The 21,208-nt window shown below is 60.0% G+C and overlaps 2 protein-coding genes across 2 annotated transcripts; one reads left to right on the top strand and one right to left on the bottom strand.

Annotated features, from left to right (window-relative positions):
• Positions 1-1,278: 1,278 nt before the first annotated feature.
• Positions 1,279-6,522, top strand: MRPL45 (mitochondrial ribosomal protein L45). The gene is made up of 8 exons (XM_072885656.1): positions 1,279-1,390; positions 1,698-1,893; positions 2,382-2,499; positions 2,896-2,994; positions 3,633-3,681; positions 3,902-4,051; positions 4,136-4,309; positions 4,830-6,522. Exons 1-8 carry the CDS (start codon positions 1,334-1,336, stop codon positions 4,887-4,889), a joined length of 903 nt encoding a protein of 300 aa, XP_072741757.1. The 5' UTR covers positions 1,279-1,333; the 3' UTR covers positions 4,890-6,522.
• Positions 6,523-7,436: 914 nt separating this feature from the next.
• Positions 7,437-20,487, bottom strand: GPR179 (G protein-coupled receptor 179). Its single transcript, XM_072885655.1, has 16 exons — positions 19,646-20,487; positions 18,674-18,782; positions 17,609-17,711; positions 17,224-17,432; positions 16,917-16,985; positions 16,397-16,506; positions 16,077-16,315; positions 15,492-15,630; positions 15,187-15,292; positions 14,948-15,094; positions 13,364-14,611; positions 12,700-13,312; positions 12,120-12,228; positions 9,797-11,669; positions 9,596-9,685; positions 7,437-9,265 (listed from the first exon to the last, which is right to left on the bottom strand). Exons 1-16 carry the CDS (start codon positions 20,485-20,487, stop codon positions 8,450-8,452), a joined length of 6,822 nt encoding a protein of 2,273 aa, XP_072741756.1. The 3' UTR covers positions 7,437-8,449.
• Between the last annotated feature and the right edge of the window lie 721 nt (positions 20,488-21,208).

Genomic DNA, 21,208 nt, shown 5'->3' with positions numbered 1-21,208 from the left:
CCATGGTGGTAAAACCGGCTGAGATGGCATCACAGGGCAGCTCTGCAGCTGGGAAAGCCAGACAGGCTGGGAAAATCCAGCCCCACAAGTCCCGAGCCGTGGGAAAGCGCTGGGGCCATGGGGCACTGGGGCCTGTGACTCAGTCCCGGCCGCTCCGGGACCAGCTCCGTGGCCCCAGGGCTTCAGCCCTGTTTTCCAGAGGCGAAACCGGCTGCAGTTTTCCCGTTGTGGGTGGAGTGGGGAGAATCCCCCTTTCTCATATTTTTGAGCCCCCACGAGCATCATGCTAGACTTTCAGAGCTGATGCCAGGATGCAGATGCAATCCCCCCACCCATGGGTGCCTGGTCCCCCCTGTGTCCCCCGGCACAGCCCCGCAGGACCGCTCCCAGCTCGTGCCGCTCACGCCAGCACAGATAACAGCGTGGGCTGGGATCAACGGTCTCAGGCACAGCGGAGCTGTCACTACACGTTAACCAGCTGTCCGATGGAGCAACGCTTCCTCGTAGCCAAGATCAACAGTCCCCAAAGCAAACTGGGAGTACGGCCAGGCGGAGCGAGCGCAGCCTGGAGCCTCCCGACGAGCCCCCCGCTCCCGCGGGGCCACCCTGGGGTTTGCACCCCCATGCTGTGTTTGCCTTTGGGTCTGCAAGATGGACCCAAGGCCTCACCCTGCGGCCGTGGGCGGTTGCTGAGCATCCCCGGGGTGTCCCTGGAGCTGGAATTTCAAGGGAAGGGGTTTTGGGATAAGTGTGGTTTGCTTTAGGGGTGCTGCACCCCGGGAGCTGCTGCATCCCGGCGTGCCAGGCCGTCCCGTGGGACGTTGGGACAGGACCCTTGCCCCTGTCCCCGCCTCTCCGCCGCCAGCCCCGAGAGTTGCTGCAATATGAAACGCCAAAAGCATCAGGCACCGACTGCTGCTGCGCCCGGAGCCGCGCTGAGCTCCCCGGTGCCCGGGGAGGCTGGGGGACTCTGCGGGCCCGGGGGGACAGGGGGGTCCGACCCCCTGCATGGGGCGGGGGGGGGGTGTCCCTCGCCTGTTGCACGTGGCATGGGGGGGGGGTGGGGGAGGTGGGCCCGCTCCCCCTCTCTCGGTGCACCGGGGACGCGGCGGGAGCACGCTGCAGGACCCCCCCGCGCTGCACCACGCACCGGGGTCCCCCCGCCGCGCGCTCGGGGCGGAGCCTCCCCCGCCCCCGCAGCCGATGGAATTTTCCACTCGCCGCCGCGGCGCGGGCTCCCGCCGGCTCCGCCCCCTCCGCGCGCGGCCCCCCTCGGCCCCGCCCCTCTCCGCCTCGGCCCCGCCTACGTCCCGGCGGGCTGCGCGGCGGGAAGATGGCGGCCGCCATGAAGGCGGGTCTGGGCCGGCTGGGCCTGCGAGTGTGCTGGCAGGTGGGGCCCGGGAGAGGGGTTGGGGGGCCGGTAGGAGGGACGGAGGGGAACAGGCTGAGGGGCTGTGAGGGGTTGAGGAGCCATGGGATGTGGGGAATTGCTGAGGAGCCACGGGTGAGGGATGTAGGGAGTCGGGGATGAGGGAATATGGGGAGGCCCATGGGACAAGGAGGGCTACAAGTAGTGGCGTTAGGTGTATTTACAGCTGCTCTGTGTTTGGGAGATGTGAAAGGAAATAAATGAAGATGTTGGTGTTGTTTCTTGGCTGTTGGGCTAACTCCATGGTTTTGTTATTTCTCTTCCTTAGACTGCGGAGTCCGTGCTCCGTCCTGCTGGAGTGGCTCCAGCCTGTTTTGCTGTCCCAGTGAGAACAAAGAAGAGGTTTTCTGTCCCTGAATGGGCCAGAGAACTGTCTCCCGAAGAGAAGGAGAAGAGACTCAGGTCTTCGGGGACAGTATTTCCTGATGAACGTATAGAACGGACTTTCTACTTGGCCTGCACAGGTGGTAGAAATCCTGCTTTGGTCTCTTCTCAAAGACAAAACTAGTGCAGAGTAGCAGCATGGAGCAATTGGCCTAAGCGGTGTGACCATGCTGACAGAGAGCGTCTGTCTGCAATAGACTGAATTACGCACTCTGCCTCCTGGTGAGGGATAGCAGCCGTCCCGCTTTACCTCAGAAGTGTGTCGAGCTGTTGGCCCCTTCGTACCTAGGGACAAGGAATAGCACTGGAGGTCACGTTCCCTGCTGCTGAATGTGTCTTCTCCTCCTGTCCTAGGCTGTATGGAAAAGGAGAGCAGGGAGCAGGCACCTGTCACTGCTGACAAGCTGTGTTAGACTAGCAATTCTTTCCCTGCTCATATTCCATCTTACAAACATTTTCAGGGAGGAATCCTGCTACTCCAGCCCCCAGCAGCCAGGGTGCTGCCTCTTTGTTTCTCTCATTTTGCTGTTTTTGAGCCTCCTTCTGACCTTTCTTCTCTGTCCTGCAGCTGATATTATAGACCCTTATGTGCCTCCTGAGGGCGATGCCCGCTTGACTTCCCTGTCCAAAGATGGGCTGAAGCAAAAGATGGAGAAGTTGAAGCAGACCGCTGCCTCCCAGCTAGCGTACGTACCTCCTTTTTAATTAATCTGTGGTGCAGAAGTTTTGCTCGGTTCTGTCTTGCAGTGCTGAGATGGCGTGTTTTGTTTTCTACCCGCTTCTTCCATTGTTGCTGTTGCTGTTAACCAGGAGTCCCTGGTGTGAGAATGAACGCGAGGCACCTGTCCTGGCTTGAATGGATACAGTGTGCACTTATTTTCTTGAGAATTCTTTGGGTTTGCAGCACTATGTCTGTTTTACAAGCACCTAGAGGTTATGTCTTGCTGGGGAGTCTCCAGTTCTCAGTTGCTCCCTGATAAAAACTGGGTTTGAACTGGATAAGATCGCTGTCGTCATCTGAAACATGCAAGACGGTTCCAAGTTGTTCTTTACTCACTGTAGAGCTTTTCTTGTCTTTTCAGTCTGCGGAAGGTAAAAGATCATGATCCAGATTTCAGCACTAAAATCTTCCCAGAGAAGGCGCAGGAGATATTTATTGAAGCTCACAATTGCCTGGCAAAGTAAGACCTCTTCTCTGACTGATGCGGTTATGTAGGACCTGCTTCTTTTTGCTTATAAGCTCTGTTTTTCTTCCTTGTCTTTCTAATCCTTGTCCTTCCTCTGCAACAAGTAGTTTATCTTTTTCTGCCCCCACCGCTGTGAAGGGTAGAGTGTTGGAGATTTGGTCAGTACCCTCTTGCTTTCGATAATGAAAAGCAGGTTGCAGAAAATTCATCTTGACCTGACCGGCAACGGAGATGAGCTGTTGCACCACTAGTATTATCAGCAGATGAGTGGGTGGTTGGTGCTGTTCAGAATCACGCTGCAGGGAATTGTTTGGATATGAAATAATACTCCACTGGCTTGCTCCACTTTCTAGTAATAGAACAGATTTCAAAACTGCATCATTCTTGGTTACAATTCCAAACATCAATAAAACATTTAGGTCATAACTGGCTTCCAAAGAATGTTGTGTCTTTCCCTAAAGTCTTGTCAGCCAGCTTGCGTTCATGTTCTGATTTCGTGCAGAGACCGCAGCTGAGAATTCCACTTTTTCTGTTTTGCCAGTAGATTGTCTGTCTTCTGGGGAAGCAGGAATTTGTGAGTAAGCCTCTTTACAATACGTGTATTCAAGTAACTGGGTGTGTTTCACTTGCAGTTTTAACAAGCAGAAACTTCACTCCCTGGTGACAGAGCGCTGCTACCCAGTAAGTGTTTATCTGGATTTAGTGTGTCCTTGATGTCTTCCATGGTCTCTAAGGCTCTCTAAACTTGATGATCTGTCTCATTTTTTTCTGGATACAGTAAAGACAGAGCTGGGAGGGAAAGCACAAGTTTAAGTAGTGAATAAATGCTTCGTTATATATAGTAGTTTGCTTGTCATTCAATTCGCATCCTAATTAAGTTGGTGCTTATTTTTCTTTATAGGAAATGGTCCGTGGGAACAGGTACAAGACCATCCGGTGGAGTTTTGTGGAGTCGCTGGAGCCTCCAAGAGTGGTTCACGTTCGATGTGACAGCATTGTGAATCGAGGCAACCTGTACGGCCAGGTGACAGTGCGGATGCACACGCGGCAGGTACATCCCCTCGTGCCCCTTGCATTTCCCAACTGACTCCAACCTGCTGCCAGCCCAAAGTAAGTTTCTTGGCTCTGTTCACAGATTCTTGCAATCTATGACCGCTTTGGGCGGCTGATGTATGGTGGGGAGCAGGTGCCCAAGGATGTTTTGGAGTACGTCGTGTTTGAGAGGTACTTGGTCAACCCGTATGGCACATGGAGGATGCACGGCAAGATCGTTCCAGAGTGGGCTCCACCGAAGGAGCCCATTGTTAAGGTAATGCCACAGGGAGAAGGCACCAGCATGGCCTGTGTCTGTGAAACATAGGTCCCTACTTAATTCTGAACAAAACTAGAGCTGAGCTTCCTGTAACGGGAAGGTGGTGCATTAATCTGCAAGCAGACCTATTTATTAATGTGGGATTAGCAGCCTCTAGCACCTGGAAGCTGTAATAGGAGGCTGAAGGCATTTGACACGTATGTGATAATTTAGGGGGTTGCTGCTCCCTGTACGTAGCCTGGCAAAGTGATGCAGGTGCTCTGTCTTCCCGTGTTACTAAAAACAGGTCCTAGCGAGGAAGGAGGTGAGAACTATAGTGTAGTACAAGACATGTCATCCCATTCCCCCTCTGTGTCCTCCCCCGTGCTGCTGCCATCTGGTCATCTTCCTGTGCAAGGCCTTTGCATTGCCAGAACTCCCTGCTCACCCTTTCTCATGCTTTGTAACATGAAGAATTCCTGTTACAGCAGTTCAGAGCTCCTCTGTGTCGTGCTGAGTTTGTTCCTTGCTTTTTCAGACTGTGATGATTCCTGGCCCAACCTTGGATCCCTCAAAAGAGTTTGAAGAAACGAAGTAGGAAGTTCCAGAGCCTGTACAGAAACAGCAATGCAAACCACTCTGGAGGGAAGAAGTGGAGAGTGTCTGTGGAAGTAGCAGGTTGGATATGGCTGTGCCTTTCCAGTGAGCAGTGAACAAACAAAGCGGCTTCAGAAATGGACTCCAGGCACTAAGGATTTGCCTTTAAAGGAGTGAGAGGGGCTTGGGAGAGGGATTTAGATGAGCTCTGGGAAGAGCTTTACTCTGTCCAGGTAGACTTAGTGTGCTGCAGCTTAACCCTCTCTGTGTTTCTGTGAAGATGAGAAGTCTGTTCTCTTCAGGACTGCTCTCTAGACTAACCTCTGTCCTGAACTTGCATTGTGAGAGCCCTTGGCGGCAGAAGTCTGTCCAGACATAGGATATTTGGCACTTCCATGGGAAGTGTCATAGACCTGGTGGGCTTTCATTAAAACTTGCAGCAGTAGGTGTTGACACTTTCTTTTCCCATCCTCTTTCCCTCTCTGTACTGATTCCCAGGCTTCTTTTTTTAACAGAAAACAGGGAAGAGCAGCAAGCACACTTTAAATCAAATTCTTCTGGGTGGGTACTACAATTGGGCTCCTGCTGAGTGGGTGCTTATTAATGGCCAAGCTTCCCAAAGGGGCTGTGGCACAGCACTGATAATTTAATAAAATTTTTTGACTGCTAAGGTCAACGTTCGTGTCAACCAAGGCCTTCCTGAAAGGCAGCATTTCTCACAGCTGATGGGTTTTGGTGCATTTGTTACAGACGCTCATGAATTCAGTGATGGGACGTTGTTAGTGAGTGGCTGGCACCATCCTGTGGACATGATGACATTCGCATCAGGTCCCCTGCTTTTGCAGGCTGTGTGGGTCGGGAAAATGCATACCCAGAGGTTACCTTTTTCTGTGGCTGGGAGTAAGCCGGTGCACTCTGCTAATCCGTTCTTGCTCTGTTTTGCTCAGATAAGTTCCATTTACTCCTAGTCACAGAGCAAAATGTTCACAAGTCATCAAACAACGAAGCATCTTCTTTTTCAGCCTTGTCTTGGTTTTTAACTCGGCCATTTTCCAGAGCTTGTGAGAGTCAAGTGCATTTTTTCTTCTTCCTTGAAAGAGGTTTTACAGAGTATGCAGTGAAAGGGTTATGGCTCCTTATGCTTGCAGAGTTGTTCAGTGTTTCTTGTGAATGATGTTCTTTTGAAAGGGCAGAATATCATCTTTATGCTCTGTTAGGAGAGGAGCCAGCGATGGAATCCCTTTCATCTTTTTGGAAATCAGAGGGGTGTCACAATCTGTCTGCCTTTCCTGAAAGAACCTACTATATTGAGCCTTCTGCCTACTCTTCATTCATGAGCTGAAGTGCTCCAGCATATGCAAGCTGGGCTAGGAGCTAAAATAAATTAGTGAGCTGCCTCGTTTGTGTTTGCTGTGACTCAGGCAGCTTACAAGCAGGTATGGATGTGACTCCTCAACCAAGACCAACAGACAAGGTTCTTCAGCTCTGGCTCTGAATGAAAAGAGCATGTTTTCCAGTGCAGTGGCTGGTTTTTCTGGGAGAATGGTCTTTCCTTCCAGTCTAGCAGCGTGTGGCTCCCCATCTCCTTTGCCAATATTCAGAGCTCTGCAACTAAACCACTTCTGTCCCTGGGTTTCATTCACAGCCTTGCTGCTTTCTGTTGTATCTCTTCCTTGAGCATATTTAGTATCTTACCCACACCCCATAAATCAGCCACTAAGTGTGCACTCTGTAGATAATACTTTTTATTTTCTGTATGTACACGTACTTACACAATTGGATGATCATTTGACATTCAGCGCTGAAGACCACAGACAGCACACTACAGCAACGCCACTTTCTAAGGAGAGTGGAAGTAAATGACAAAGGAATGGCAGGACGAGCCCTGAGCCCCAGCCTTGCGTGGAGATCAGAGGGAGAACCAAAACCTTCACTTCTGCTGTCTCTGTTTTTAATTGCTTCCATCTAAGTGGAGCAGAGGGACAAATCTGAGGAGACTGGAGGCTTCGTTGTTTCCCAGCTGCTGCCTTCCTGACCCTGAGGCTTCTCCCCATGCGTATGGCCGCGTCCCTTCCCTTGTGCATTTGTGAGTGGGTGGGCTGGAGTCGTGGCAAACCCAGGAGCCCTGTCTGATGCTCTGGAGATCGTAGTGCCTCCATGGTCTCAGCATCTTCTCTGTCATACAGGAGTCTATTTGCATCTCTGCCCCAAAGGAATGGGTCTTGCAAATACAGGGAGAAGTTGAAATGTGGGATGACAAAAGGCATCTGCTGCTTCTACAGATGGGCTGTAAAAGTGAAGGCTTGCTAGTGCCAGTGGAAATGTTGATGGAAAAAACACTCCTGTGATGGGAAGGTGAGCCCTGGGCATGTTTGCACACATGGGGAATGTACATGCATGCACACACAGTACGAGTGAACAAGAAACCAGTAATGACAAAGGGCTTTGAAAAGTTAGTGGCATTGTTAGTTAAGACAAACACCTTTACAGCTGAGTTACTGCAAGAATTAGAAGTGTAGCAGTGCCGTAAAGTTGGTCAGAGAGGAGGTTAGTAGCAGGAATGCCCATCTCAGAGGTTTCTAAAAGCAGAGCAGTGGGGTGGCCTGAAGGTTGGTTTTATCCCACCCAGGTCGAGCGATAGGCAAAGGCATCTGGGAGCAGAGATGGTGGTGGGCATTGCCAAAGTGCAGTGTTGAAGCACTGGGCTGGCGTCACTGGACCAAAACAGAGCAGAAAGGTTTTCTTGGCATGCATGGAAGTCCTCTGGCTGGCTCGGTGACTTCAGAGGATGTTTAAAAATAGATTACTTTAGGTCAAGGAAGCAAAATGTGTCGTGGGGTTGGCTGGGAACAATGTCTCTATCGCAGGCTTCAGAACCTGCCTGGTCCTAGCAGTGCTTACAGAAACCACCCTGGCTTAAAATGGAGCTGACAGCAGCACTGGGGGAGATCAGCTGGGCTGCAGAAACCCTGGAAAGCTGTTTTCCTCCCAATCGCATCGTTGCTGCCCATGGTTTGGCTCACCCCTCGGTTCAGTGTCCAGCTTGCTGAGGCTGCGAGACTGCGTATTTTGGGGTGCCAGGCAAGCCGTTCCTCGCTGTGCCGGGGGCACAAACCTCCCCACGTGGTAGGAGGACGTTTAACTGCTGGAGAGCGTGCGGGTGAGTGTCTCTAGGTAGCAGGCCGCAGCTTTGTGTCTGCCGTGTTGGTGGAAGCGAGCGAGGCTGGCACCACGGGTGCTTTCATGTATTCAGGTGCCCTGCTTGGACCGAGGGGGCCCTGCGCTGGGCCAGGTGCCTGTGGGTAAATGACGGGTGGCATTTGCAGGCTACTGCCTGGCTTGAGTGCTTCGATGAAGGCAGGAGATGTTAACTGTCCCCTCTCTGCATTGGTCCCCAAGCCTGGCTGGTTGATGGCCACCACTGGAGCCTGCTGGGAGTGTGGCCGTGCCATTGGCTTTGGTGGGCACTTCTGTCCCCATCCGGGCTGTGCAGGTAGACAGCAGCCTTCAGCTCAAGACTTTCCGTTCGTGAAAGCCGTGTCTGCAGCCAGATGGAGGGACCTACTTGTGGTCCCACGGGCAGACATCAGGTTTGTTTTCGCTCGCACCCCTGCCTCTGTCCTGGGGGCTCGCCCCAGCCCTGCCCTGCCTGCGGAGGGTCGGGGTGGGATCCATGCTCTCCACTTCCCACGGACACACTTCGGAGGTTTTCCTCATGTCTGTGCTGGTCTTGTCAGATGCTGGCAGAGCCTCTTCTGCTTCCCAGGGACAAACCTCGGCTATGCCAGCGCCTGGGCTGGGGCTGCTGCCCGCCATGGGAGCCATGGTTGCTCCCCGAGGCAGTGGCTCTACCCTGGGGCCCCATGAGGGCTGGATGCCTGGCAGGATGCGGCACAGGGGCTTGTGCTCAGCCTCGCCGTCAGATGTGCCCTTGGATTTTTTCAGCAGGGCTGTTGGAGACACGGCGCTGGCTCCAGCCACCGGCTTTGACTTTCCCGCTCCCATCGGTGATGCTCTGTCAGCTCCCTGTGGGTGCACACCTGGTTTGAAGCTTTCCTTCTCCAAGCTGGTGGGCTCTGCTGCTTCCCAGGGGCAAATATCAGATTTCCTGCTCTCCATGCTGTCGGACTTCTTGGACGGCTCTTTCCCTATTGCACTTTTCAGGGAGGGCTCCTCCGTGCCCAGGCTCTCCCAGGGGCAAATGGCCTCGGGCTCGCTACTCCTCTTCTGCAGTGCTTTGGAGGCACTCACTTTTTTCAGCGGGAGGCTTGCCTTAGCCGGGGCTGCTCCTTTCTCCGGCAGAGGTGCAGCCACCTCCCAGGGGCAGATTTCTGCTTTATCAGTGGCTTTGACTTCCTGAGCCTCCCAAGGACAGACCTCTGCCTTCAGGCTCTCCACGCTCTGGGATTTCTTTGAAGGCGATTTAGGCAGCACTGGGCTCCTGGCACGAGGTTGTTCTTGGGGCTGCTCCGTGCCCAGGCTCTCCCAGGGACAGATGGAGTCACGGTCTCTGCTTGCTTTCTCCTTCTTTGCAGACTTGCTATCTCCAGGCTCTTTTGAGAGACCTTGACTTGTAGAAGGGCTTCTGCTCACCATGGACAGAGTGTCTTTGTCCTGTCTTGATTTCTCTTTACCTGATGGTGGAACGGCCACCTCCCAGGGACAGATTTCTGCTTTATCACTGGATTCAAGCTCCCAAGGACAGACCTCTGCCTTCAGTCTCTCCACGCTCTGGGATTTCTTTGAAGGCGATTTGGGCAGCGTGGGGCTCCCAGTACGGGGTTTTTCTGGGGGCTGCTCCTTGCCCAGGCTCTCCCAGGGACAGACCTCAGCCTTCGTGCTCCCCACACTCTCTGGTTTCTTGGCAGTGGCTTTCAGCAGCTCTGTGCTCCTCGTGCCATACCCCACGGAGGTTCCTTCTATGTCCATGCTCTCCCAGGGACAGATGGACTCACGGTCTCTGCTTGCTTTCTCCTTCTTTGCAGACGTGCTATCTCCAGGCTCTTTTGAGAGACCTTGACTTGTAGAAGGGCTTCTGCTCACCATGGACAGAGTGTCTTTGTCCTGTCTTGATTTCTCTTTACCTGATGGTGGAGCAGCCACCTCCCAGGGGCAGATTTCTGCTTTATCACTGTATTCAAGCTCCCAAGGACAGACCTCTGCCTTCAGGCTCTCCACGCTCTGGGATTTCTTTGAAGGCGATTTGGGCAGCACTGAGCTCGCAGCATGGGGTTTTTCTGGGGGCTGCTCCGTGCCCAGGCTCTCCCAGGGACAGACAGCCCCTCGCTCGCTGCTGCCCTTCTGCAGGGATCTCACCGGGCTGGCTAACGCTGCCTGGCGCGTGATATGCTTGTCCACCTTGGAAGCCCCCCCAGGACCCTGCTTTGCCTTTGGCTGGTCAGAGGGAGGTGCAGCCACCTCCCAGGGGCAGATTTCTGCTTTATCAGTGGCTTTGAATTCCTGAGCCTCCCAAGGACAGACCTCTGCCTTCAGGCTCTCCACGCTCTGGGATTTCTTTGAAGGCGATTTGGGCAGCATGGGGCTCCCAGTACGGGGTTTTTCTGGGGGCTGCTCCTTGCCCAGGCTCTCCCAGGGACAGACCTCAGCCTTCGTGCTCCCCACGTTCTCTGGTTTCTTGGCAGTGGCTTTCAGCAGCTCTGTGCTCCTCGTGCCATACCCCATGGAGGTTCCTTCTATGTCCATGCTCTCCCAGGGACAGATGGACTCACGGTCTCTGCTTGCTTTCTCCTTCTTTGCAGACGTGCTATCTCCAAGCTCCTTCGAGAGACCTTGACTTGTAGAAGGGCTTCTGCTCACCATGGACAGAGTGTCTTTGTCCTGTCTTGATTTCTCTTTACCTGATGGTGGAGCAGCCACCTCCCAGGGGCAGATTTCTGCTTTATCAGTGGCTTTGACTTCCTGAGCCTCCCAAGGACAGACCTCTGCCTTCAGGCTCTCCACGCTCTGGGATTTCTTTGAAGGCGATTTGGGCAGCACTGGGCTCCTGGCACGAGGTTGTTCTTGGGGCTGCTCCGTGCCCAGGCTCTCCCAGGGACAGATGGAGTCACGGTCTCTGCTTGCTTTCTCCTTCTTTGCAGACGTGCTACCTCCAGGCTCTTTTGAGAGACCTTGACTTGTAGAAGGGCTTCTGCTCACCATGGACAGAGTGTCTTTGTCCTGTCTTGATTTCTCTTTACCTGATGGTGGAACGGCCACCTCCCAGGGACAGATTTCTGCTTTATCAGTGGCTTTGACTTCCTGAGCCTCCCAAGGACAGACCTCTGCCTTCAGGCTCTCCACGCTCTGGGATTTCTTTGAAGGCGATTTGGGCAGCACTGGGCTCCTGGCACGAGGTTGTTCTTGGGGCTGCTCCGTGCCCAGGCTCTCCCAGGGACAGACCTCTTCCTTTATGCTCTCCACGCTCTGGGATTTCTTGGACTCTGCTTTTGCGCACTCCAGGCTTTTCCTAATGAGCTTTGCAAAGATCCCAGTGTCCCTGCGCTCTGGCCCACGGCCACCCGTCTCTGCCAGCTTTGCTTTGATATCTTCAAGTCCTCCAGATCCTGGTTTGTTTTCCCCTTTGGAAATCCCATGTGTGTCCTGACCTGGTCTCTCCTTCCCTGACGGAGCTGCAGACTCTTCCCAAGGGCAGATTTCCGCTTTAGGAAGCGGCTTATCCTCCACTTCCCATGGACAAATGTCAGCCTTTTTGCTGTCGATGGTTCCTGCTTGCTTAGATGATGTTTTGAGCAGAGCTGGGTATTTTGCCGCGAGCCCTGTGCTGGGCTGCTCCGCACGTTCCCCAGGGTGGGGGGATCCTCGCTGGCTGCTCCCCTTGTCTGCAGCTGGAGCTGTCTCTCCCATGCCCCTTGGGGCCGCTCTCTGCGGGGAAATCCCATTTTTCACTTGGGAAATTTCACCATCATCTAATTTTCCTGCATTGGATGAGGCTGTTCCCCTTTCCCAAGGGCAAACTTCTTCTGCATCATTGTCAGCTCCAGCTGCTTCCCAGGGACAAACCGAAGCCCGTGTGCTCACCGGGCTCCTCGAGGTCACTTCTGGCAGCTCAGAGCTTCTGGGAGCAGGTTTTGGTGGGGATCCCTCGCTGCCGGTGCTGCCCCAGGGCCGGCTGGGTGCTTGCAGGCTGCTCCTGCTCTCCTGCGCTGTCAGCAAACTCAGAGGTCTGATGCTCTTGACCCGCTTGCCCAGCTGCCTCCTCTCTCCTTCCTGCCTCTCTTGCTCCGGCTGAGCCCCCTCCACGTCCCAGGGGCAGATTGCTGCTCTGACGGTCCTTCCCCCTTCCCCGCTCTCCCACGGACAAACCTCAGCCATCCTGCCCTCTGCGCTGCCTGCTGTCTCCGAAGCCCCTTTGGGCAGCTCGGGGGTTTTTGCTGGTGGTTTCTCCATGCCCGGCTCTTCCCCGGGGAGTCCGGGATCCCCCTCACTGCCACCCTTTCCCAGGGCTCTGCCTGGCACCCAGCGCTCACCCCTGCTCTCCTCCCAGGGGCAAATTGCTATTTTAATGCTGGAATCTGCCTGGGTTTCCCCAGGACAGACCTCTGCCTGCCTGCTTGCCATGCTGCAGGCTTTCCCCCCTGGGGCTACCTCCACGCTCCGGCTCTTTGCAGGAACCCTTTCGACACCCAGTGGGACCCTGCTCTCCTCCCGGGAAGCAATCGCCTCCTGGCGCAGCAAGGTTCCTTTTCCTGCTGGGATGCCCAGGGGACAAACCTCAGCCTCTGGCTTCTCTGCAGCCGCTCTCCACACACCGGCGGTGGACGGGTGGGGGCTGCCTGCGACAGGTTTTGCACGTGGCTGCTCCACCTCTGTGGAGTCCTGGGGTCGGACGGACCTCCTGCCCGCCTCGAGCCCTTCAGCTGGCCTGGCCACCCCTTCCTTCGCTGTGATCAGCCTCACGATGGCTGCAGGAGCATCCTTCCCCGGCTCCGCCATGGGAGCCTCGGCCCCTTGCCGGGGATATGTCTGTGCTTCCCCACGGCCACTCACCACGGGGGCTTCACAGGGATTTTTGGCTCCTTCTTGGTGGCCAATACTGGGTGGGATCTCGTGCACCCCCGAGGGTGGCCCTGGGCCCCCGCCAGCATCCACGTTCCCCCTGGGAGCACTGGGCTCCTCTGCCAGTTTCTCACTGTCGCCTGTCCCCGGGAGTGGTCTGTCCTGCTGTCCTTCTGCCTCTTCCCTGCCATACCCCCAGCCTGCGGCTTCCCAGGCAGTGCCGGCGTTGTTGTTGTGCTGGCAGGGGACCGTCTCCCCCTGCCACGGGCGGGCAGCGGGCTCGCTCCCGGGCCTCTGCCTGCTCCACTCGGGGCTTTTGGCAGCAGGGTGTCGGCTGATCCCCCCGAGGGACACGGCCGATGTCTCTGCCAGGCTGGGCCTCTCCCTCCTGCTGCCCCCTTCCCGCTCGTGCCCCCTCTTCCTGAGGCTCCCCTCGCCCTCTCTCTTCCCCTTCAGGATGCTTTTCCCCCTGGAGCGGTTGAAGGCTTTGATAGCGAGTCCCAGGCCCCGGATGGAGGTCTTCTGGGAGGGCAGCTTAAGGCTGGGGGGGGTGGCTGCTGCATCACCAGGGGTCCCCGAATCTGCTGCTTTGGTGGCTTTTTGCTTCCGGCTCAGGATCTCCTCCTGGACCAGCTCCCAGGGGCAGACCTGCGCTGGGATGGAGGCTGCGGTTAGCAGCTTGCCCTTCCCCACTGGGGAGGATGCACGCCCCAACTCTTCCTCCACAGGCCCCTCCGGTGTCCTGTCTGGCTCTCCGGCCCGTGCCGGGGGGTCTGCAGGTGGCTCTGGGCTCTCCCCAGCTGGCACGGCACGCTGCACCAGGCTCTGGTGGCGGATGGGGGGTGGCGGTGGGGTCCTCCTCACCGTCACCCGCACCCGCCCCGGGAGGTGGGAGCTGTCGACGCTGATGCTCTTGATGGGTGCATAGGTGACGTGTTTCTGCACCTTGCTGTTGCCCGAGGGGGATATGTCCTCCTGGGAGCACCCCTCGGCGGGGCTGGAGCCAGCTCGCGGGAGACCATCGGCTGCACCGGGGCTTTGGGGCTTCCCAGCTTCCTTGGAGGGTCGCTGGCCCGTGGGGTGCTCCGAGGACAGGGTGCACGGGTGCCAGTTGGCGTGCCACTCCTCCCACGCCGCTCGGCTGGCAGTGAGCAGAGCCTCTTCCCGTGTACCGTCGATGAAGCTGAGCGACTTCTGCAAGGGGGCTGCGTGGGGTGCGGGGGGCTGCCCGTGCCCCGCCAGGTTTTGGGCACTGGCCGACTTGCACACGAGCGGGGCAGCGTCAAGAGACTCGCTGTCGGATTGCTCCGAGGCCGTCGCCGCCATCGTCTTCCTCCCTGACATGGGCTCCCCAGGGGGGCCGGGGGGGGACGAGCCTCCCTGGGGCTCCCGTGCAGGATCCTGGGTGCTGCGGGACTTGCGCAGGGCTGCGGCGCGGCGCCGGGAGCCGTCATCCCGCATCCGCGGGCCGGTGCTGCCGGCATCAGAGAGCCGGTTGGCCAAGGAACCGCGGTGTGCCGGGGTGCCCACCCGCTCCCCCCGGCTGCTCCGGTGTGCCACGGCTTCGGGCAGCTCGGCGACGCGGCGTGCGATGGAGCGGCCCAGGCTGCGGCGCGAGCTGCGCTTCTTGGGGAGGTGGGGGTTGTTGGCTGCCATCCTCCACGTCTTGTGCACTTCCAGCTGCATGTAAAGCTTCTTCAGCTCCTCCTGCGTGCCACGGGCAGGGGGATGCAGCAGAGAGAGGGGAGAGAGGAGAGCACGTACAATGGGACCGCGCGGGGGCTGTGGCTGGGATGACCCTGCAAAGCCCCGGCTTGGCCCCTAAGGCCAGGCTGTCCCCGTGTCCCCAAGCCCCTGCGCTGCCCGTTCCTCCGACCCAGGGGATAGAGCAGGTTTCCCCACCCGTGGCCGGTGGCGGTTCACCCTGCACCCCCTTCTCCCTCCCTCTGCTTTGCATCAGAAGAAAGATCGCAAAAGGCACCTCTTACTCTGCGCGGGGCTGCATAGCTAGCGTCAAAAGAAGGTCCTGAGTGTGCCACCCACCCGAATGTCATCGGGGTCGAGACTGTGCTCGCTCCAGGCGGACGTAATGCTGCTGTTCAGGCAGGAGCCCAAGTGCTGCATGTCCAGCTCGTCCTCGTAGACCTCGGCCGCGATCTCCTCCCGCAGCGGTGAGCTGTTGTGCAGGAACTGGGGGTGACGAGGGGCGAGCTCGCCGAGGGGTCCCTGAAACGCTGGGGAACCCCAGCCCCGTCTCCCCAAGTCCCTGGGCCGAGCGTTACCTTCGGGATGAAGAGCAGCGCCAGGGTCATGGTGATGGTGCCGTGGGTGTGAGCGAAGAAGAGCAGCAGGGTCCAGTCAGGGTGCAGTGAGGGGACCATGATGAACCTGGAAGGGGCGAGGAGGCCAGCGCTGGGTCCCGCCGAGGCGCCCGCAGCCCCCTCCCCACCTCCGGACCCCGCAGCCTCCGCCCCGCCCAGGGACCCACGCAGGGAACCCGCTGGCTTCAGGGATTTGCTGCCGGTTTCTCCGCATCGCCGGGGACGGGAATCTTGGTTCCCAGCCGCCTCGCGGCCCCGCGTCCTACCTGACCACGTGGAAGGCGGCCGAGATCATGAGCTCGTTGTGGAGCGCGATGCCCATGTAGCGGGGCTCGTGGAAGGTGGAGGGCATGGCGCGCGTGGCGTAGCACAGGAAGCTGCCCCACAGCAGGAACAGCATTTCGGCTGTGGGAGAGAGTGGGGGGAGTGACGCTGAGCATGCAGCCCCATCACCCTGCTGCCATCGGCGTGTTTTCCTGGGTGGCACCCATGGGTGCTGAGCTGTGGGGTGGGTGCTACTGCCTGCCAGGACCTCCCTGCCTCGGGGCACATCCAGCTCAGCGCATTCACCCCGGCTGCCGTTGGCACGTGCCGTGGTCGGAGCCGGGTCCAGTGCAGAGCATCCTCCAGCACAGCCTGCCCGAAGGCCACCGGCACTCACCGCCTGTGCCAGGGCAAGTCCTGGGGATGCTCAGAGGAGAGGGTGGGAGGCAGCTCGGGCACCCCAGCCCTGCTTGCAGGCTCCAGGCAGGATAAATGGACAAGGAAATTAAAACCCCACATGCCTCATTTATGGGATGGGGTCCTGGGGCTGTGGGGACCCCCTGGGACACTGCGGGGGCTGGTCTCACCGATCACCATCATGTAGTCCCAGCGGTCGTGGCCGCAGATGTAGAAGTGGAGCCCGCGGGCGGTCTGGGTGCGGATCACCAGCGGGATGTTCTTGTCGATGTTCTCCAGCATCCCGATGGTCCAGGCCGCCAGGAACCACAGCACCAGGAGCAGGATCAGCCCCAGCATCTTCAGCACCCGCCCGCTCGACACGTAGGGCACCCTCTGGGCCGTGCGGGACAGGAACACCTTCAGCACTCTGCGAGGCACGGAGGGGTGAGCCCCAGCCGGTCCCCACTGCGGGGGGCCCAAGCACCCAGCCCCCCCCCATCCCGGCTACCTGTACAGCTTGAGGGTGATGGTGCCGTAGACGATGGCGAAGCCGAGCATGCGCACCCAGCGCAGGACGATGCAGCGGAAGATGCTCGGCTTGAAGTACAGGATGAACACCTGGGGCGGTGGGAGAGAGGGTTTGGTGGGCGGCACGGGGCCAGATCCCGCCTGCCGGGGCGGCAGCAAACGCCGGAGACTCGGAAACCTCCCGCTTTCAGGCCAGCCCTGCTTCCACCCTTCCCCTTGGCTCTACAGCATCCGCCGCAGCTCTTGCGGGAGGGAGAGGGGATTTGGGCAGGGATTAATTCCCACGGCCAGCGGGAGAAAAGGGATTTGGTTTCCCGAGAAGGTTTATACCGCAGCCACTTGGGGGCCGTGCCAGCAAAATTAACAATTAGGAAGAGTTGTGCCCGTGCCCTGCTTGGGGCCAGCTCGATGCCCTCGCCCCGGGGGCAGCCGGCCAGACTGCAAGTGCTCTTAAACCCCAACCCAGAGTTTTTCAGCCCCGTGGCTGGCTGGATACTCACGGGGAAGTAGAGGAGGAGGGACCCGAAGAGGATCGTCTCCAGGAGGACAACTCCCGATGCCCGGATCCTCTGCAGGACAGAGGGACAGAGGCGTGAGGGTGCAGCCAGGAGCCTTGGCCGGTGCCCGGAGGGGATGGAGCCAGGGCAGGGAGATCCCCCTGAGCGTGCCAGGCTGTGACATCCTTCCCACTGCTGTGACATCCCCCCCCTGCCCCTGAGAGCCCCCCTGAGACCGTGGGGTTTGCATGTGGGAGGGGAGCAGGGCAGGAGATGATGGGTGGAGGGGGAGGACCCGGGGACGCCTTGCCTTGCTCTGTCGGAAGTGGTAGGAGACGAGCATGCTGAGGAAGACGGCCAGCATGCAGCAGGCCTGGCAGGAGAGGACAGCCGCCCGCAGTGCCCGGTCCTCCTGGATCAGGCAGGGCCTGTCGTCCTCGCAGGTGACACATCCCTGGCGGCAGGGCCGGCATGCCAGCCGGGACCCCTCATCTGTCCCCACTGTGCTCCCCGCTGCGCCTGGGGACAGAGCAACGGCCAGGTGAGGCCACTGCATCGTGGATGCGGTGCTTTCCTTGCCAGGACACGTGCTTGGGCTTCCCACAGCCCCCCCCCCAGCCCTGGACCCCACTGCTGTAGCCATGTGCCACAGGGTAAAATGGGGACCCCAGGGCCAGCCATAGTATGGCACCCACCTGCCCGGGCACCGCTGGCCGCTCCGCCGGCCCCGTAAAAGCCCGGTTTGCACCGGCACAGGTACGTCCCGAGGACGAAGCCGCGGCTTTCCTGGGGGACACACTGAAGGAGACAGGCTGAGACGCATGGAAGGGCGAGGGCTCATCCTGCACCCCGTATGCTCCCCCCGGCCCCGCGTCCCCCCCTGCACCAGCGGCTCCAGCAGCCCCCGGCTCGCAGGTACCCGACTCCATGCCATCCTCCCCCACGCCCAGGAGGAATCAGTGGTTAAACATTTAAGAATTAAAAGCCAAAGCTTGGCCCCCAAATCCCTCCCTAAAACCTAAATGGACACCTAATGCAGCAGAGCGCACTAATCCTGCCCAGCCGTGACGACAGCGGCAGGCAGGGCATTGCTGCCCTAATCCCCCCCAGCCTCTGCGGGGCGGTGCGGCCGGATCCTGCCCCGAATGGGTCGGGCTGGCAGTTTTTCTGGGTATTGTTGTTTTCTGGAGAGATGCCCAGCGGCAGAGCCCGTCCCTCTGGAGGGCATCACCTGCAGGGCAGGAAGGAGAAGCTGGTGACGCCTTTCCCACTTGGGAAGGGCTCTTTGCCTTTGGGGTGGACCCTGACCCACACTGAGCTGGGGGGCTGCGGGGTTTGCCCCAGCTGAGGATGCTGCTGGTCGTGCCAAGCCCTGAAACACGCTTGGGCATCACCGTCTCACCTGGGTGGGCACCGCCAGAGGGGATCGAGGGCTGCTGGTCGGGGTGCTTCACCCACCGGCTGCCAGCCCCCCGGAGCCCGGCCATCCCTGCGGTGCCCGGGCAGGGAGCAGCCAGGTCACACGCTGCTGCTGGTGGTGGGGAAGGAAGATTTGCACAATAAACCCCTCGGCTGCAGCGCCAAGAGCAGCTGAACGAAGCAGATGGATCGGCCGGGAGAGGATAAAGCTCAGTCCGGAGGGAGGGACACGCGGCAGGGACAGCCCGGCCGGGGGCACGGGGATGGTTCGGTGCGGGGGAGCCCCAGCCCTGCTGGGTGAGGGGATGGGGCGCAGGGTGCTGGGTGCCAGCGGCCGATACCTGGGTGCTGTTGAGGTCGCAGCGGTGCGTATCCGCAAACCAGCCCGGCCCGCTGGCGCACTGGTCGATGGCCACGTCCCGCAGCTCGATGTCCACCCGCACGACGCCCCTGCGCAGAGGGATGGGGTCGGCCCCGGGGGCCACACAGGGCGTCCCCGTGCCCACCTCGTGCCCCCCACCCAGCGTGGCCGTGCCCCACCGCTGCCTCTGGGGGAGGCAGGCACGGGGTGGCTGGTGCCGGTGCATGGACTGGTGGGACAACGCGAGGTGTCAGCAATGTCCCCGGAGCCCCCGGCCGGGGATGTCCCCCCTCAGAGCCATGTCTGGGGGAGGTTGGAGCTGGGGCAGGGGCAGGGGTAAGGGTAGGGGCAGCAGGTCCTGGGTGTGAATTCTGCCTCTCAAGAGGGGCTTTAGTGCAACCAGTTGGGAAATAAGAGCTGCTGGGGTGGCCCCTGCGTGCCGTCCCTCGCCCTGCGGGACGGACCCCCTGCCCTGGGTGCTCCGAGGGGGACGGGGCTTCTCCCTTGGAAACAGGGCCATGTCCCCTCTTCGAGGCTAAGCCCAACTGGCTCCTTGCGCGGGGAGTGCCGGGGGTGCGGCAAGGACCCACCAGCCCAGGGATGCCCCCCAGCTCCCAGGAGGGCCCCCCCCCCCGCCTGGCTCACCCACCCCCAGCACGGCCGCAGCAAGGGGGCTCTGGGGGTGGCAGCCCAAGGTGGGCAGCACGGGGACAACCAAGGGGGGACGGGAGGCAGCTCCATGCCTGTGGACGTGCAAATACCCACGTGCGTGCGCACCCACGCGCACGGGGACGCAGGCGGGGGGCTGGCATGCTGCCGGGAGGGCTGGCACACACCTTGCAACCCACTGCCTGCACCTGGGGGTGATGCCTCCAGCTGCACCCCCCAGCATGCACATGGGGCACCCCCCAGCCCCCTTTACACCCCCCCAGCCCCTCCGGGTACCACTTACTTGAACTCAGGGCTGAGGTCCGGCTTGAGCCCGTAGAAGGCGGAGGAGAGCGTGACTGCCCAGGTGGGCAGGAACTTGCCGTCCCGGCACTCGAGGAATGGCGGGGACCACCGCACGTGGCCCGGCTCCCCCACGTAGCTGTCGCCCCGCTGCCACTTGGGGGTCTCCATGCTGCGCAGGTCATTGCTGAGCACGCGCTTGTGGAGAAGGGGGGTCCGCTGGGACCTGAGGGCGTTGAACCACTCGTTGTCCCAGCTGAGGTTGCCGAGGCTAGGGGCGGCGGCGGAGATGTCCTGCAGCAGGATCTCGCTGTCCCCCTTGGTGGCCTGCAGCATCAGCCGGGGCTTGGTGGCCAGCGGGTGGGCGTCGAGGGCAAGGATCACCCGGCGCACCCATGGGTGCCCCTCCGCCAGGCTGCGGACCAGCACCTGGTACCACTCCACGTCCTCGGCCACGCTGGCTTCGCGGATGTCGTTGGTCTGGAAGAGCATGTTGAGGAAGTTGGCGGCGTGGGCCAGCGCCTCGGGGGCGGCACGTAGGGTGGCACGCAGCGCCGGGGGGGGGCTGGAGCCGGGAGACCCCGCCACGACACCCCGGCTGCAGTTGGCCCGGGCCAGCCGCCGCGCATCGCCCGTTCGCAGGAAAGCCAGCGCTGCCGCCGAGCCCTCGGGGTCCCCCGACGCTCCCGGCTCCGGCGTGGGCGCCCAGGAGGACAACGGGGCCGGGGACCATCCTGCCGGCCGGGGGGGGCTCTCCTGTGGGCGCTGGCCCCCCGCGAGGATGGTGCCGTGGACCAGCACCGCGTGCAAGCACCGGAGCAGCAGCCACCGCCACGGCCCCATGGCCGGGGCTCAGCGGAGCCCCCCGGCCCCCCGCGGCCCCGCCGGCCGGCCCGGGGGGGGCATGGCGGGCACGGTGCCCGAGCCGGCCGGGAGCCTGCTTTGCTCCGCGGGGCTGGACCCGCTCTCTGCCGCCTGTTTTCCTCCCTCGGTGATGCCGGAGCAGACGTCACCGGCTCCAAAACGTGTTCGTCTGCTGGCGCTGCCCACCCGGAGCTCCCCCCCCCCCCGCCGCCCACCCCCGCGCTCCCGCTCGGGCAGAGCACGCTGCTGGGGAGCCCCCCCCACCCTGAGCCCCGGGGGGAACCCCCGCACCCCAGCCCCCTCGGGCTGGCCATGATGCAAGCGAATCCTGGGGGGAAGCCATGACAACGGGGCTGGGAATTCTCCTCCCAGCATCCCCCTCCCTGCAGCCCCCTCGGCAGCCGGGGGGAGAAGGTCGCCCGCTGGTTCCCCTTATGGTCCCGGGCTTCAGTCCCGCAGTGCCCGGCCCCCCCGGCCGTGGGGTGGAAACTGGGGGGCGGGGGGGAGAAGGGCCCACACCCGGGATGTCCCCGTGGGGCTGAGGGTGGCGAGTGCGGTACGGGGGTGGGCACGAACACGGTTCCCACGGCAGGGCCTGACGCCCACCCCCGCAGGCTGGGGGATGGTGTCCTGGGTCCTACGCAGCACTGCCCTGGTTGCAGAGGGGAAACTGAGGCACGGGAGGCTGCTCTAGCCCTCC

This window comes from Ciconia boyciana, chromosome 22 (genome assembly GCF_034638445.1).
Source record: "Ciconia boyciana chromosome 22, ASM3463844v1, whole genome shotgun sequence".
In the NCBI taxonomy this organism is placed as follows: Eukaryota; Metazoa; Chordata; class Aves; order Ciconiiformes; family Ciconiidae; genus Ciconia; species Ciconia boyciana.
The sequence above is the reverse complement of the archived record's forward strand: the minus strand, read 5'-3'. Positions and strand labels throughout refer to the sequence as shown.